This window comes from Sturnira hondurensis, unplaced genomic scaffold, assembly GCF_014824575.4.
Source record: "Sturnira hondurensis isolate 20B ecotype Veracruz unplaced genomic scaffold, ASM1482457v3 Scaffold0015509, whole genome shotgun sequence".
Taxonomy (NCBI): Eukaryota; Metazoa; Chordata; class Mammalia; order Chiroptera; family Phyllostomidae; genus Sturnira; species Sturnira hondurensis.
In genome coordinates, this window is record NW_028088140.1 from 5945676 (window position 1) to 5962966 (window position 17291).

Below are 17291 nucleotides of genomic sequence, written 5' to 3' on the forward strand. Positions count from 1 at the left end.
AACAGAGTATCTCCAGAATCAAGCAGAAATGGAAAATTTTATGTTAAGCCTTTAGTTCATAATGTATTTTGGAGAATATCTTGAATGTCAATTTATATTATCTACTTAGCTGATAACCTGAATAACAATAAACAATTATTCGAGTCTATTTACTGTACTGCTTTCTCCTCCACCCCTAATTTTCAACTGAAGCCTCAATAAACATAACCAATGGAGCCATGTGACTGACTACATTACAACTAACACCACACTGCTAAGCCCTTCCAATGCATACAGCAATTAAATTTCCTTGGACAAAGTCAGAGACCAATCTGTAATACAGCACAACAAATTTCACACTATGAAAGTTCACATGATTAGACTCAGAATTTCTACCTCATAAACTGTCCTGTTTCTCTAATCAAGCACCTTTAGGTCAGAGATACGCCCCCCATCTCAGATATATTTAACTGCAATTATACGAAGAACTACCGAATACATAGATCATCCTTCAACAGGTCTTTCACTTAGTACGCGTCTCTCCCAAACTTTGAAACAAACTAGAATAAATACACGTTGAGGTTGCATCATGCAAAGTGATACTGCAATTTAATCACCTTAACTCACAAACAGGATGGGGCAAAAGTAGGCTTACAGCTGTTCGTATGGAAAGTACAACAATTAATAAACTTTTGCATAGTCACAACTGTAAACCTACCTTTTGCCCCACCCTGTATTTAACAACACAGAAATCCACCTCATTTTCTTCATTAAAACCGACAAAAAAATTAAGTTTTTGTTTTTGTGAGTTGGAAGCAGCATTTCACATCTGAAGACTTGACGATATTGAAGATAAAGAATTTACAAAACCAAGATTCCGAATTTTTCATGGTTCCATATGTACTTTCATGGTTCCAAAGTACAGTATTAATAAAGAGCCGAAGAACGGTACAATAATTAAAGCACACAAAATCGAAAGCCGAAAGATTTCACAAGGTCCTCCCCATTCCTGCGCCCCCGACTCCTGTATTAAACTACTTCCTCTCAACAGAAAGCTGAGTTGCAAACCAGAGTAATACCACTTCGCGGAGATAACGGGAGAAAACGTATTTTTAAAAGAGATCGCGGAAGCTAGAGCAGTCGGGCGCAAAGCCCCCGGGTCCTCGGATCCCGGAGGCCAAGGGTAAGCATGTGCGGACGGCGGCAGGACGCGCGGGCCTCCCAGGGCGCAGGGCCTGGCCCGGCCTCAACCCTCCCGGTTCATTCATTCTGAAGCTGGGGCTGTCGCACCCCCGCGCTCCCACCCGGACCAAGAGGGCGATCCGAGAACGAGAGACCGTGTCAGGCCACAACCCCCACCCAAAGTCCGAGCCCCGCCGTGATTCCCGCGCGCCCGCGTTCTCCGCCCGTGGGTGGTCTGAAACACCGCGGAGGCCCGCACCCAAAACCAGAACTCCGCAACCCCACCCTCCACCAGGGCGCGGACCAGACCGTCCCCGCTCTCAGGGGGCTCCTGGAAGCCCAGGGTCTCCGCCGCCGGGCTGCCCCACCGCGGCCGGAAGTATCACGCGCCCCCTCCCCAGCGCCAGACTTCCCTAGCCGCCGTGGCCAGACCCTCTGCGTGCTGCCTCCGGCCTCCTAGCACGGGGCGGAGGAAGCGAGAGGCAGAACCGCCCGATCCGCCAGGCGGGAAAGAGCAGAGGAGGGAGCCGGAGACCGGCCTGGGCGGTTACCTTGATGATCCTGCGGGGCAGCCCGGCCATCTTGTCAGATCCCAAGTTCGGCCTCCGGTGTAGTCTCCGGCTCCGCTCAGCTCACGCACGAGTGGAAGTCCCAGGCTCCACTTCCGGGAACGTTGCCGCGCCCGCCGCCCTTGCCGCCGAGGCCCCTCGGGAAATGTAGTCCCTGCTCCGGAGCTGACGCGAGAGGGTTTCCCTCAGGCCTCACCCCCTCCCCAGTGGTCCCCGCCCGGCTCCGGCCAGAGGTGGCGGAAGTGACGCAACGCTACCGGGGCAGGAATTTAGGGAAGGCGGGGCGGAGCCCTGGCGCTCTTGACCGGTGGTGACGTGCGCTGGTGGGGCGGCCCGCGCCCGCAGGCCTCCAATCCTCGGCCACGCCCTCGCCAGAGGGGCGGTAACCCACGCTGCCTAAGTACCCTATTCGTTGGTTTGTTCGTTCCTACATTCAACGTTCCTGCATTACTCGCCGCAGGGGCTAGTGCTTCAGGGAACGAACGACTGCCGGTTAAGTTGAAACGCTGGCTCCTTCCTTACCAGAAGGGGAAGACCAAAGCTTGGTAGCAAAGCTTCTAATTGGGTCTCGCAAGTTACCCGGGAAAACCCTAGCCAGAGAGTTTTGATGTTCAGAGTTGGCTTAAATCGGGACTGTTTGACACACTTCTTAGACTGGAAAAGGGTTTGGGGAGAGTTGGAAGCAGGAAAGAAGAATGGCTTCTGAACGCCTGGACCTAGTGGTTGAGACGCAGAGTTGCTAGCTAGAAGAACGACCAATCAGAGGATTAGAGAGCTCAGAGTAATTCCTTAGAGGGATTACCCGTAGCCAGCAAGGGCCCTAAAAAGATTAGAGTGACGATGTCCAAATATGGGCTTGTTGGGGAAGCATTCCTTGACATCCAGATGATTGATTGCTATGTGATGGACTTTTTGCAGATATTTTACTTCGTCTTCACAGCAATCTTAAGAAGATGTGGTCTTTACCTCACAAATGAGGCTTGGAGACAATAACTAAAATTATCCAAAGTTATGTAGGAGAAAGTGGACCTGTTTTGTCCTCAGGCGGGCCTGCCAAAACATGGACCCTTAACAATTAAACTAGTGTTTCCTAGCACAGTAGTACAAACACGGTGAATGAATGAAGATGTGCCAGATGCAAGGTTAGAGGATGAGAATATAAAGACTCTGACTCTGCCTTCCAGGAATTTAAGAGTCCAGTGGAGAAGAGAGATAAGGAAACAATTAATTACAATCCAGTGTGTTAAGGGCTATAATAGAGGTTCTTCCAAGGTGCTATTTGAGGGCAGAGAGGCATTAATTGCTTGAGAAGTCAGAGAAGACTTCCCAATGGAGAAGTGAAGTCCTAAAGGATGAGGTAAGAGTCATAGAAAGTAGCCTGTGAGATGGCATTAAGCTATAAGGGGAAAAAGTACATTTAAAAAATGAGGAATATGAATGCAAGAAACCTAGTAAGAATAATAGGAGAAAAAATTTTCTGGGCACAATGCTAAATGATTACATGGATTATTTCAATTATAAAGTGTTTAAGGTAGGCTTTCTTATTACCAGTGCTTTTTGGATGAGAAACCAAACCTCAAAGGTAATAATGAGAGCTTCAAATAACCAAAAGTCTGAACTGTTTAGTTCTGTGATTAGAAAAATCTGGGAAAGCAAATGACATTGCACAAGGATATTTTCAGAATATTTAGAGAGGGCCCAGGAGAATTTACCCCAATAGGAAGAAAGGTAGAGTGACTACTGGGTTAGAAGTATATTATTGTGCCCTGGCCCATGTGGCTCGGTTGGGCATTGTTCCACACACAGAAACGTGGGTTTGATTCTAGGTCAGGCCATATGCCTAGACTGTGGTTTGGGTCCACAGTTGGAACACCTAGGAAAGGCAACCAGTCATTGTTTCTCTCTCACATTACTGTCCCTCTCCCTCTCTTTCTTCATTCCTTCATCTCTCTCTGAAATCAATAAGCATGTTCTTGGATAAGGATAAAAAAAAAGGGAAGAAGTGTATTATTCCCTAACAAACTTAGTGCTTAAAATGACAACAGTCATTGATTTAGCACTTGCATCTGCAATGTGGTCAGGACTTGGCAGGGAAGGCACATCTCCACTCCATGCTGTGTCAGTTTGGGCAGCTTGATGGGGCAGATCCACTTCCAACATGGCTCACATAGCTGGCAAGTTGATGCTGGCTGTTAGTTCCTCTCCAAGTGGGCCTCTCTCTGGGGCAGCTTGGGCTTCCTCACTGCATGGTGGCTGAGTTCCAAGAGTGAGTGTTCTAGCTAGCAAAACCAGAAGCAGAAGCTGAATCAGCTTTTGGGCCTAGCCTTGTAAGTCACATAGCATCACTCCCTCCAAAATCTCCAGTCAACGAAGTTACAAAAGTTCACCCAGTTTCAAAGGCAGGAGGCATGGACTCCACCCTGTGCACGTGCAGTGGCAAGATTCTAGAAAATAGCAGAGTATGTGTGATGGGAGTTATGATTGTGGCTAACTTTGGAAAACAGTCACAGGTATGACATTTGTCAGAGTATGCTTACAAAACACCTGCTTAAGAAGCCTGTGATTCTAAGTGCTGCTTAAAATAAGTGTTCTTAGAGCCCTAAGATTCTAATTCTTTAGGTCCGTGCTGAGGCCTGGGTGTCTGCATTTAAATATCATGGGTAATTTTGATGGATCCTACAATTTGGGGATGAAAATTTTTGAATAAACAACTATACAAACAAAAAATATTGTCATACATTTTCTTTTGGCTATTCTTTATCAGAATGGGTAGTGAGTATCATACAGATTAAGAGTGAGGGATTCGGAGCCCCAGTCCAAATTTGAAAATTTGCCTGTTTTTTGATTACTTCACCAGTGAAATGTACTTAGTTTATTGTGATTGTTGTGAAGTTTCAATTATATATATATATATATATATATATAGTTTCAATTATATATATAATATATATGTGTGTGTGTGTGTGTGTGTGTGTGTGTGTATATATATATATATATAGAGAGAGAGAGAGAGAGAAGATAGAGCACTTAGTAAGGCTATGATTTTGTAATCTTGATAGAACCAGGTATAGTTTCCTTAGGGATTTTTAAGACTTAACAATGTAACCTTATTGGGGAGAGATTAGTTTGATGGCATGAAATTCTGTTAAAGTATTAACACTTTAAAAAAAGACATATGTTCATGTCTATTCTAGTTGTTTTTCCCACTCTTTTTTTCCTTGAGAACAGCTCACACTATAGTAAAATAAAATAAATAAAATAAAATCTGAACTTCTGATTCATGAAAGTTTTATAGAGCAAGGTGTATTCCAGAAGCACAGGTTGCCACAGGGCCAAGATGAGGTTTATTCTCAATTTAGGAAGCTGTTTTAGAATCCTACTCACTGTAACCACAAAATGTAGGAAAAATAAGGATATTTACAAAACTGATTGAATCAATTTCTATAGGGGAGCGGTATTGGGCCACAGGAGAACAGAGGTAAAAGAGAGACTCTTCCTATTTTATATTTTGAACAAAAAAGTCACTACTCTGACTTTTGGATTTTGAACTGTGTGGATACCTGTTCAAAATATAAAATAGGAATTCAATTCACTAATTTCAACAGTCTAAGAGATATTCCGAGTTCTTTCAACATTGATCAAGAATGATTATACACTCAAAACAGAAAAATGATGCTGGCTCTATGGTATTGAATAAGTTATAGTGTCCTGTAGCTTCACGAAGATGAACAGTGCTACATAGAACTCTTAGTTAATAAATTTTCAGCTCTTCATCAGGCCTCACTCTCATCTATGCTTTCTTTTTTTTCCAGTCTCTGTTCCTTCCCAAACTCAAACTACAATATAAGATAGGGAAAGAGAATTAATTATAATATAGGGAAAGAGAAAGCAAGAATGCTATGCTGGAAGAATTAGAGAAATCTTCTGCTATTAAATTATTTATTCATCAGAATGTTATTTCACTGCCTTTTGTTACTTCCCCACCCTTGACCTTCTAATATTCCAAATTCCCTACTTTGGCTCTGTAATAGCGGGTACATAACCCTGCAGGTCATATCTTAGAACATTTATACCTGAGCTCCTCAGAGTCATGGATTTCTTTCATCTTGGTCACCACTATATCTCTGTGGCTTCAGTGTAGGAACTATGACATGAGAGCCCCCCAGAAATATTTGTGAAGGGAATGAATCAGTGACTGTGGGCTGAAAATAAATACCTGTTTGAGACTGTCTGCTGTACATTCATGATCCATAAGTAATGCTTACAGAAAGCATAAGGTGTTTGTGTTCATCCTTAAACTTTTCAACTTGACTTGATATATGACAACAGACCTTTTTTCACTAGCTGTGTATTGCTTTTGAGAGACAACATTAGAGTAGATTGGTTTGAAAATCAGCCACCTTTAATAGAGGCCCTGTTTCAATTCATGAGCAATAGCATGAAGCAGAAGTATTTGTTTGCAACTATCCTTATTTCTTGAAACATAGGAAAACTGTAGGCAATCAAGGCAGAAGTATTTGTGAGAAGAGGGTTCATGAACACTGACTCAGGGAGGAAGTAGATGTGGGAGGAAGAGAAGATTGCACACTGATTTTTAAAGAGAAAAAGGAACACCTGCTGCCTCATATTTGGGACTTCAGTATAAATCACTGAGCACCCACACACTGTTAATCCACACAATGCCAGCCTGTAAGAAGGATCTGAGTTGGGGCATCCAGGCTTGTAGGAGCACTCTCTTGAGTCAGGAAGTCTCTGGAAAGATGAGACCCAAGAGAATCAGAGTAGTGACACTTACCTTTGTTTAGTGCTTTGTGCTTTACAATGAATTTTTGAATGTTTTCTCATCCATAGAGCCTTTAAGTCCATGCACCCCTGGGGCATTCTGTGGAGCCAGTCGTTGATTCCCTGATGTTTCTATAAAGGTAGAAGGGGGTATTCCTTTCTCTGGGCCAGTTCCCATTGGAAACAGGACTCCAGAGATGGTGACTCAAGAAATTTGGCAAGAAGCCTTGCTGGAACAGGAACTCTGAAAGCAAAGCTCTCTTTCTTGTCTCTGTGTGCCATCCTTTCAGGTTCCCAAGAGAACTGTTTGCATTCCATGTCCTTGGTGTGCTGCATAACTTCACCTGTGATTCAGCCTGCCCAGGTAAACTGTTGCCCCATTCCTTCCCACCTGGTGTGCCCCACCCAAGTTTCTTTACAATACACTCCCATCACCCTTCTTCCCCCACAATCACCTGCCTCTCTCAAGAAACCTGTTGATTTCTCACGTTTCTGAGTTGTGTCACTTGCTTTGTGCAGAAAACTGCCCTCCTGGTTCCAGTATGATTAAAATTGTTCTGAAAACTTTGTTTTGCTTCCAAGTATGATGATTAGGGATCCAATATACTCTTGAGCAGAGGTGTCCAAGCTTCGAAGTACTAATCACCTCAGACTATTTCATCACACAGTTGCAAGGGCCCCACCCAAGATCTTTCTGAGGCCTGGCAAGCTCCCCAGGTACCATTACCAAAGGTTGATAGTCACTGTCCTGCATTATCTGATCTGCTCACGAAAGCAAAACAGTTGCAACAACAACCTTGACATATATTTCCTTGTTCCTGTTTTTCTAGATCCTTTTGTCCCTATTTCCTCCCACCTATTCTAATTCTTTGCCTTCAAGTGTTAACTATTCCAGATTGTTGGGGCTTAAGTTGGCCCAAGTGTTCAGTATTCCACATTGGTCAGTATCCAGGTTTTAGGAGGCCAATGTCAAATGAACTCAAAAAGACTTCGGAGGTTTTGCCTAGAAATAAAGCATAAAGATTTTAAAAGGGGTCTTAGAGCTTCCAAACAAAAACCTAGAAGTGTTCCACAGAAGAAAAGAGTTATTATAGTAAAAAGTACATTTTTGACAATTATCAGTCTTGCATGCTTAGCCCTAGGAAGATAGTTGTCAGTCAAATGTCAGGCAGTCTAGATGATGGGTGCCAGGAGGTCTGGTCACATCCCATGGTCTGAGTAATGGATGTCAGGTGGCCTGAATATGTGAGTCCTTCAAGGGAGTAACCAAAGGGTTATTGGAGGTCTGATGCATCCAGGCATTGACACAGGACTGGAAAGTTCAAAAAGTTAAAGTATAAGAACAAAATCATTTCCTCATGACTCCACCTTCATAATGTTAATAACTTTAGCAGCTTTGTTAAAGTGACCCCATTTTATATATTCCCTTTTTTCACTTTTTCCTCACCAATAAATAGCTCCCCTGTTTCCCTCCTGAAATTAAAACCAATCGAAAGAGATGGAGATAAAAATATTGCCTTCATTATCAATAAAGCTGATTGGAGAACACTGTTCTAAGTCAACAGTAATTTGGGTCTACTAAATCTCAGCCACCACCTCCCCAGTTTAAGAGATAGCCACCCACACTTAGAGGAAAGGGGGAGAAAGAATGAAAGAGAGGAGAGAAAGAGACAAGGCTGAGCAGACCCGGCTCATTATTTTAAACTTACCAGTCAGGCCCTGATCAGAATGGCTCCGTTGGTGGTCATCCCACAAAGTGAAAGGTGGCAGGTTCGATCCCTGTTGTTTGCTCCCAGGTCTGGGCATGTACCAGAGGCAACTGACTGATGTTTCTCTCTCACATGGATGTTTCCCTCTCTTTCCCCCTTTCTGCCCCTCTCTCTAAAAATAAGTAAATAAAATCTTTAAAAATAAATAAGTTCACCAACCGGAAAACTTACTTCTCTTTCCTTCCAATCACAAAATCACTTGATATTTTCTTAACCCATTGTTTACTTTCTATCTCAAAAGCAACCTCAGACCATAGTCTGGATAATCTCGTTGCTTTGAATATCCTGTGATCAATCGTACTTATAGCCTAACACCTTGTTAGATAATTTTCACATCTTGTTCCCTTTTCACTCACATCATGTTGCCTTCTCATCTGCAGCTCCCTACTTCATCTGCCTGCAGATGTGGCACCTTCCTCTGACAAGTCTTCTCTACCTTCTACAAAATGTCTTGCCCATTATGTTCTAACAAATGTCCACTCTAGTACTCTGTCCACCTATTTCCCTCAGCACACAGCACACTCTTCTAAGGCAGGGAGTACCCCATTCTTTGGGTTGTGTGTACAGCAGTAACATAATGCCTGGCACATGTGCTGTCCGTGTCTCCTTCATTCTCTGCCTACTATGTATTACATCCTCCCTAGGACCTGGGTTTAAAAACTGAGCAAGGTAGGATCTCTGATCTTAAACTTCCTTTCTAACAGGGAAAATAGATGTTTATATTAATGTATTTTATGTGATAAGTTCTGCAATTGTAATATTAAGATACAATGAAGAGTATATATAAGATACAGAGAAGGCTTCACCCACTAAATAGTTCAATACACATTTTAATGAGTGCCTACTAAGTGCCAGGCATGACAGAAGATTCTGCAAATGACATGGTGAGCCAAATTAGACATAGAATTCCCCTCACAGAAAATCGATTCAGATGTATATTAATTAAATTATTATAAATGTGTAATTTTATTCAGGATTCCCAGTTGCAGGCCTAGAAACTGACTCAGACTAACATACACAGAAAAGGAATTCACTGGAAGGGCATTGGGTGGTTCAGACGCAGAACACAGATAGTGCTGGCATTTCTGGAGCTGGGTACGGAAGGGAGCCAGGAGACTCACCAGTTTTCTGTTCAACACTTCTCCCCTGCCCTCCTCCAGGCAAGGTGTTCACTAGTTCAGAGACTCTTGGATTCAGACTCCAATTTCTGAGTTGGGTAGACTCACTGGGTATGGGAGTCAGGTTTAATTGTACCTTATACTGACTTTCAAGCATTTTATAAATGTTCAGCCCCTTCCTCACTCCATCTTCCTAAATACTTGATGCCACCAATTACTTAAACTTTGGTGGAGCTTGCAGGCTCACTTCCTGTGTTCTTCTAAATCCGGGGCCATGCCTGTGTCTGCTGGCTTCCATCCTTGTTCTCGTTGTTCAGGTCTGATTTTTGAGAGAAGAGGGAAAAAACATCTTTATGGTGATATGAGGATTTTGGTGTCTCTGGAGCAGCTTTTCTGCACGAGGAGATTATTTACAGATTAGTTTTTAATTAACATCCCATTTTTTTAAGTAGTAGTAAAGTCTAGGTTTCCCTTATACTTTCAAAGTTCAATTTATGATTCTTGTTATTCTATTGATAAGACTAGCAACTAAAATAAAACTCTTAAGGGACACTTTCATAAAACTAAATATATTTAAGCATTTTAAATTGCACTTATAAACTTAAAATATTTAATTTTTATTTCTAGCGCTTCAATTTTCTAACAGATAAATATCCCCAAGTACCTAATAATTCTTATAAATTAAAAGTAGTTTAATATAGTGAGCCTTCTATTAAATATTCTTTTTAATGAAAAATACATTTATTGAAGAAGATACAAGATACGAGAAACACTGTACATCGGACAATGACACCTCAGTCATCTTCAAGGTAGACACTTGGGACCTCCCACAGTTCTCTCAATTGCCATCAGCTGCCCCATCTTAATTTCCTGAATCTCACTGATGGTTTGAAATCTCTTGTTTTGGGAAAAGCCAGAAGTCTCAGGGCACCAAATCTGAGCTGTAGGGTAGCTGAATTGTTGTAGACCGCTCTGTCTGGTTTTAGGAATTGTATCTCGACCTCTTGTGGCTAAGGGCGAGGGATGACCTTTGGAATGCCAGCCGCAGGAGACAAAGCTTGTCTTGGTAGCAAATGCTGCCTCAGTTTTCTGTCTCTGCCCCTGAAGCTTGGTCGGAAGTCAATAACGGGTAAGACCCCTCACAGCGGGGGGCAACCTAAGTCAGACTCCATCACTTGGGAGGCCTTCATGGGAGGACTGGGGGGGGCTGCAACAAAGAGCAATGGACTCTAACCCCCCCCTAGCTTTGAAATAGCCCAAGTCCTCATGTTCTCTGGGAGAAGTGCTTCCTGGCTCTAATCCCCTTAAGCCTGAATACCTGTTGGGGAGAGGTGCAGCTCCTTGCCTTGCTAGAGCATGTCCTGGGGAAAAATCTGACATCACAAAGACTTGCTGATAAACCTGTGAAATCTGCTCTGCTAAGAGTGCTTTCATTCATATGATAAAGATCCGAGAGGAAATGAGTGTGTCTCCCAAAGTTTCTACAACTCTCTTCCTGACAGACACTGACTCAGACTCTGAAGCCCTCAGATATTTTTGAAATGTTATATACTGTTTGATCTTTGCCGCCCTGTATTCCTGTGTATTACAACCCAATAAAAGGCTATGGAGGAAGGCACTCGGGGCCTTTTTTCTCCTCGGAGGAACTTGCCGCTGCTGGCCTATGTCTCCCCTGAGAAACTGGCCACAGCTCACTTCTCCTCCCCAAGCAGATCTCATCATGTCTTGGCCATTATTCACTTTCCTCCGTGGTACCCAGGGCGACTCTCGAGAGAACTCCCCCCCACACTGAGTCACCTGGGTGATTTGATGTTTAACCAAAAATCTCTGCACAAGAGGTGATGCATGAGCAGACACATTGTCAGAATGAACCTACCAATCACCAGCTGGCCACAGCTGCAGCCTTCTGAATCATCCGAATGGTTTCCACAAGGGAATGTTCAAGCTTAACAAAAAATTTGATGCAGTCATTTCTCTACTTGCTCAGTCATTTTGAATGCGATGGCCACACAGTACCCAGTATATATTCTAATTCTGCTTCCAGACCTAATACAATTCTTTTACACCCCTCAACATAGAATTACAAGTGCCTGTCAGTTACCTTATGACAAGTTGAATTTACAGAAAACACTTTAATGTTTGACTTGCAAACATTAAAGTTTGCTTCAAGAATGTAGTAAGAAAACTCTTGGTTGTGGGAATCTGTACAGGACAAACAAACCTTAACAAATAAATGGAAGAAAAGAAAGAGCGAGAGAGACAAGAGGAGGGACTTACAAATTAAAGAGACTTAAAAATATTAAGCGATTAAAACATGCTGATCTAATTTGGATCTTGACTCAAAACAAACAAAAAAGAAAATATGACACTTGTGAGCTATTTAGAAAATTGCACATTGGAACTTCCAGTCAAGATGGAGATGTAGTTAGATATATTTTGCCTCCTTGCACAACCAAAAGGAGGACAACAATAAATTCAAAAACAAAAAATAACCAGAACTGCCAGAAAATCGAACTGTATGGAAGTCCAACAACCAATGAGTTAAAGAAGAAACATCCATCCATACTGGTAGGAGGGTCAGAGACAGGCAGCTGGGGCACAGAGGACACATGGCAAGGCAGCGGCTAGAGGACTGGGCAGGCAAGGCGGTGGCTGGCAAAAAGCGGGTGAGGAAGGTCATGGCTAGTGGACCTGGTTGTCCCAGGTTTGCATGTGGATAAACTGGGAGGAACAACTGGGGAGTGAGACCCCACAACCCAGGGTACCAATGTGGGGAAATAAAGCCTCAAACCTCTGGCTGTAAAAATCTGTGGGGGTTGTGGCAGTGGGAGAAACTCCCAGCCTTACAGGAGAGTTTGTTGGAGAGACCCACATGACCTTAGAATTTACACAAACCCACCCCCCAGGGAATCAGCACTAGAAGGGCCCAATTTGCTTGTGGGTAGCCAAGGAATTGACTGAAAACTGGCAGAGAGTCCAACAAGCGGCACTGTTCCCTCTCTGGCCCCTCCCACACATATAGTGCCACAATGCAGCCAAGTGGGTTGGCCCACACTGGTGAATACCTAAGGCCTCCACCCTTACAACATAACAGGCCCACCGAGACAAAAAAATATATGGCCCAAATGGAAGAACAGATTACACCTCCAAAAATAACAAATAAACAATGAAGAGATAGCCAACCTATCAGATGCACAGTTCAAAATACTGGTAATCAAGATGCTCACAGAAGTGGTTGAGTATGGTTGCAAAATGGAGGAAAAGTGAAGGCTACGGAAAGTAAAATAAAGAAAAATATACAGGGAACCAACAGTGAAGGGGAGGAAACTGGGACTCAAATCAACAATTTGGACCAGAAGGAAGAAAGAAACATTCAACCAGAACAGAATGAAGAAACAAGAATTCAAACCTATGAGGAGAGGCTTAGGAACCTCTGGAACAACTTTAAATGTTTCAACATCCAAATCATAGGGATGCCAGAAGGAAAAGAGGAAGAGCAAGAAAGTGAAAACTTATTCAACAAATTATGAAGGAGAACTTCCCCAATCTAGCAAAGGAAACAGACTTCTAGGAAGTACAGGAAGCTCAAAGAGTCCCAAAGGAGTTGGACCCAAGGAAGCACACACCAAGGCACATCAGAATTACATTAGCCAAGATTGAAGATAAGGAGAGAATTTTAAAAGCAGCAAGAAAAAAGAAGACAGTTACCTACAAAGGAGTGCCCATAAGACTATCAACTGATTTCTCAAAAGAAACCTTGCAGGCAAGAAGGGTCTGGGAAGAAGTATTCCAAGTCATGAAAGGCAAGGACCTACATCCAAGATGACTCTATCCAGCAAAGCTATCATTTAGAGTGGAAGGGCAATACAGTGCTTCCCAGATAAGGTCAAGTTAAAGGAGTTCATCATCACCAAGCCCTTATTATATAAAATGTTAAGGGGACTTAACCTAAGAAAAGAAGATGATCAAAACTATGAATTGTGAAATGACAACATACTCACAACTATCAACAACTGAACCTAAGAAAAACAAAACCAAAAACAAACTAAGGAAACAACTACCACAGAAACAGAGTCACAGAAATGGAGATCACATGGAGGGTTATCAGTGGGGAGAGAGAGTGAGGAGAATGAAGGAAAAGGTACAGGGAATAAGAAGCATAATTGGTAGGTACAAAATAGACAGGAAAAAGTTAAAAATAGTATCAGAAATGGAGAAGCAAAGGACTTATATGTATGAACCATGGACATGAGCTGAAGAGGGGAATGCTAGTGGGAGGGGGGGCAGGGCCCAGGAGAATAAAGGGGAGAAAAATGGGGCAACTGTAATAGCATAATCAATAAAATATACTTTAAAAATGAAAAAGAAGAAGATTACATGTTGACTGGATATTTAATGATGTTAAATAATCATTGTCCGTTTCATGTATGTTACGGTGTTATGTTAGTAAAAGAATGTATCTTTAGCGTTTATTTTTTTAATTATTATTTTTTAAATCTTCACCAGATGACATTTTTTTCATTGCTTTTTAAGAGAGAGAGGAAGAATGAGATAGAAACATCCATGGGAGGGATAAACATCAATTGGTTGCCTCCCATATGCATCTGGACTGGGTATCAAACCTGAAACCTAGTCATATGCCCTGATGGGGAGTTGAACCCACAACTTTTCATTTACTGGATGACACTCCAACCAACTGAGCCACACTGTCCAGGGCTCCAGCATTTCTTACTGAGATATTTATAGATGAGTTACAGGTTACCTGAGGCTTCCTTTAAAACAATAGAGGAGAAGGTACATTTGGGAGTATAGATGAAATAAAATTGGCCATGAGCTGATAATTGTTGAAGGTGAATGGCAGGTACATGATAGTTTATTATACTATTCTTTTTAATTTTGTATGTGTGGAAATTTTGTTCACCAATCCCCCCAGGACATTTTTCCTTTGTTTTTGGAGAGAGAGGAGGGGAGAGAAACATGGATGTGAGAAGGAAACATCAATTGGTTACCTCTCTTATTCCCCCAGACCGTGGATTGTATGCACCTGGACCAGGGAATGAACCTGCAATCTCAGTATGTGCTCCAACTGGAAATTGAACCCTCAACCTTTTGGACATGGGATGACGCCCAAGTAACTGAGCTACACCAGCCAGGGCTATCATAAAATGTTTTTAAAAATTAGAATCACAAACCCACAAAGCTAATCTAACAGATCACAAAGCAAATCAGTAGTCCAAATTCTGTTATATATCATAAATACTGACAAATATAAACACAGAATACACATGCTTGTGTGTGTGTTATCTTCTCAAACCTAACTGGAAAATGGTATTAGTAGCTGAGTTTGATTTACTTAATTTCGACACTTAATTGCAAATCTTTGTGCAATTAGAAGTTACACCCAAAGAAACAAGTAACCCCCAAGTGATCTGGGGCTACCCACACAAGCAATTTGGGGTATGCCTTCTGGGTTGGTTGTGAGGGTGAGGTCTGGAAGAGCAGAGTTCTGGGATCATCTTTGGTGTGACCTGGAGGGCGAAGCACAGTCCTCTTCTATGTTTCCTGTGCAGTAGGAATCCCAAGCCAGTACCCTCTAAATGGGATGGGTTCACTGCCCATGTCACCTGGCTCCAATGAACACATTACCTAATTCCTAAGTGCAATGTGAGCCTCTAACCTCCTACCCAGGTTATTTCACTATTTCATTTACTAACATATTTAATAAAGCTATTTACTGCTTAAGCTATTTAGAACTCTATCAATATAGGAAGGTCATGCTGCTTATGTTTAAATGACATATATTTAAATGACATCCAATTGGATTGTGCACCAATCTCTTACTTGCAGTAACAACACCACAAGCATATTAATGATGTTTCTTCAGACACAGTGCCAGTTATCTCCCTNCTCTAACCTCCTACCCAGGTTATTTCACTATTTCATTTACTAACATATTTAATAAAGCTATTTACTGCTTAAGCTATTTAGAACTCTATCAATATAGGAAGGTCATGCTGCTTATGTTTAAATGACATATATTTAAATGACATCCAATTGGATTGTGCACCAATCTCTTACTTGCAGTAACAACACCACAAGCATATTAATGACGTTTCTTCAGACCCAGTGCCAGTTATCTCCCTTTCTTTCCTCCAGATCCATTCTTGACCTTGTCCACCCTTCTCCGCTCAGAAAGTTCATCTGAATAAACTATACTGTTGCCCTCTGGTTTCTGATTGGTGTGGACCACGAGGAGCCCCTGCAGGGGACTGCGGAAGAGAAAGATGGGGCAGTTGAGTAATTATTACCCTGGGTTGCTCCTGGCTAAGTTACCTCAGGCTGGCTATGCCATTCAACAGAAAATTACTGCTCCCCTCAAAGCAGCCAGCTACAGGATTCTCTCCTTCTGGGGTCCAGCAACTGCTACCTCTCTTCATCTCCTCTGGCCTAGAAGGAATAGCCAGTGCTAGTAAGCCCAGTTAGGCTCCTCCTCCTCGTGATTCTATTCATATCTCTAAAGAATCTGCCTGTAGACCTGGCTGGTGTGGCTCAGTGGACTGGGAGCTGGCCTGTGAATCACAAGGGTCACCAGTTCAATTCCCAGTCAGAGCACATGCCTGAGCTGCAGACCACATCCCCAGTAAGGGGTATGAGAAAAGCAACCACACATTGGTGTTTTTCTCCCTCTCTTTCTCCTTCCCTTCCCCTTTGTCTAGAAATAAATAAAATCTTAAAAAAGAGAAAAAAAGAATCTGTCTGTAAATAAACCCTCCTAGGATAATACCAATTTCAGCATGTCATAGCCTTTCTGTTGAGACTCTACTTGATACACTAACTTTTTTTTTTTAAGATTTTATTTATTTATTTATTTTTAGAGGGGAAGGAGAGAGGGAGAGAAACATCAATGTATGGTTGCCTTTTGTGCATCCCCTGCTGGTAGTTAGCCTGCAAGGAACCGGTTTGCAACCCAGGCGTGTGCCCTGACTGGGAATCGAACTGCAATCGTCTGGTTCGCAGACCCGCGCTCAATCCACTGAGCTATGCCAGCCAGGGCTTTTTTTAAAATAATTTTTTTTATTTAATTCTTTTTTATATAATTTTTTATTTAATTCTTGTTCAAGTACAGCTTTCTGTCTTATATTACCAACTCTGCTCGCCCCCCGCCCCCCACCCCATGCTCCCCACCTCCCTCCCATTTCCACCCCCCACCCTTAGTTATTGTCCATGTGGCCTTTATACTTGTTCATGTAGAACATCCCCTTTTCCCCTATGATTCTCTCCCCTCTCCCCTCTGGACCCTGTCAGCCTGTTCCGTAATTGAGTGTCATTGGTCATATTTTGCTTGCTTGTTTGTTTTGTTTAGATCCCTGTTAACGGTGATATCATATGGTATTTGTCTTTCACTGCCTGGCTTATTTCACTCAGCATAATGCTTTCCAGTTCCATCCATGATGTTGCAAAGGGTAGTAGTTCCTTCTTCCTTTCTGCAGCATAGAATTCCATTCTGTAAATGTACCATAGTTTTTTGATCCAGTCATTGACCCATGGGCATCTAGGTTGCTTCGAACTTGGCTATCGTGAATTGTGCTGCTCTGAACATTGGGGTGCATAGGTTCTTATGGATTGGTGTTTCAGGATTCTTAGGATATACTCCTAAGAGTGGAATTGCTGGGTCAAAAGGCACGTTCATTTTTAGTTTTCTTAGAAAATTTCATACTGTTTTCCATAGTGGTTGTACCAGTCTGCAATCCCACCAACAGTGAACTAGGGTCCCCTTTTCCCCACAACCTCTCCAGCACTTGTTGTTTGTTTCTTTGTTTATGATAGCCATTCTGACTGGTGTTAAGTGGTATCTCATTGTGGTTTTAATTTGCATCTCTCTGATAGCTAGC

At 42.5% G+C, this 17291-nt stretch overlaps 1 protein-coding gene across 1 annotated transcript in view; it reads right to left on the bottom strand.

The window, feature by feature from the left end:
* UBE2N (ubiquitin conjugating enzyme E2 N) overlaps window positions 1-1929 on the bottom strand; it is a 37402-nt gene extending 35473 nt beyond the window's left edge. Inside the window, exon 1 of the mRNA XM_037064672.1 lies at window positions 1713-1929. Within this exon, the coding sequence (XP_036920567.1) occupies window positions 1713-1742 (30 nt within the window). The 5' untranslated portion in view covers window positions 1743-1929. The remainder of the gene's footprint in view (window positions 1-1712) is intronic.
* Between the last annotated feature and the right edge of the window lie 15362 nt (window positions 1930-17291).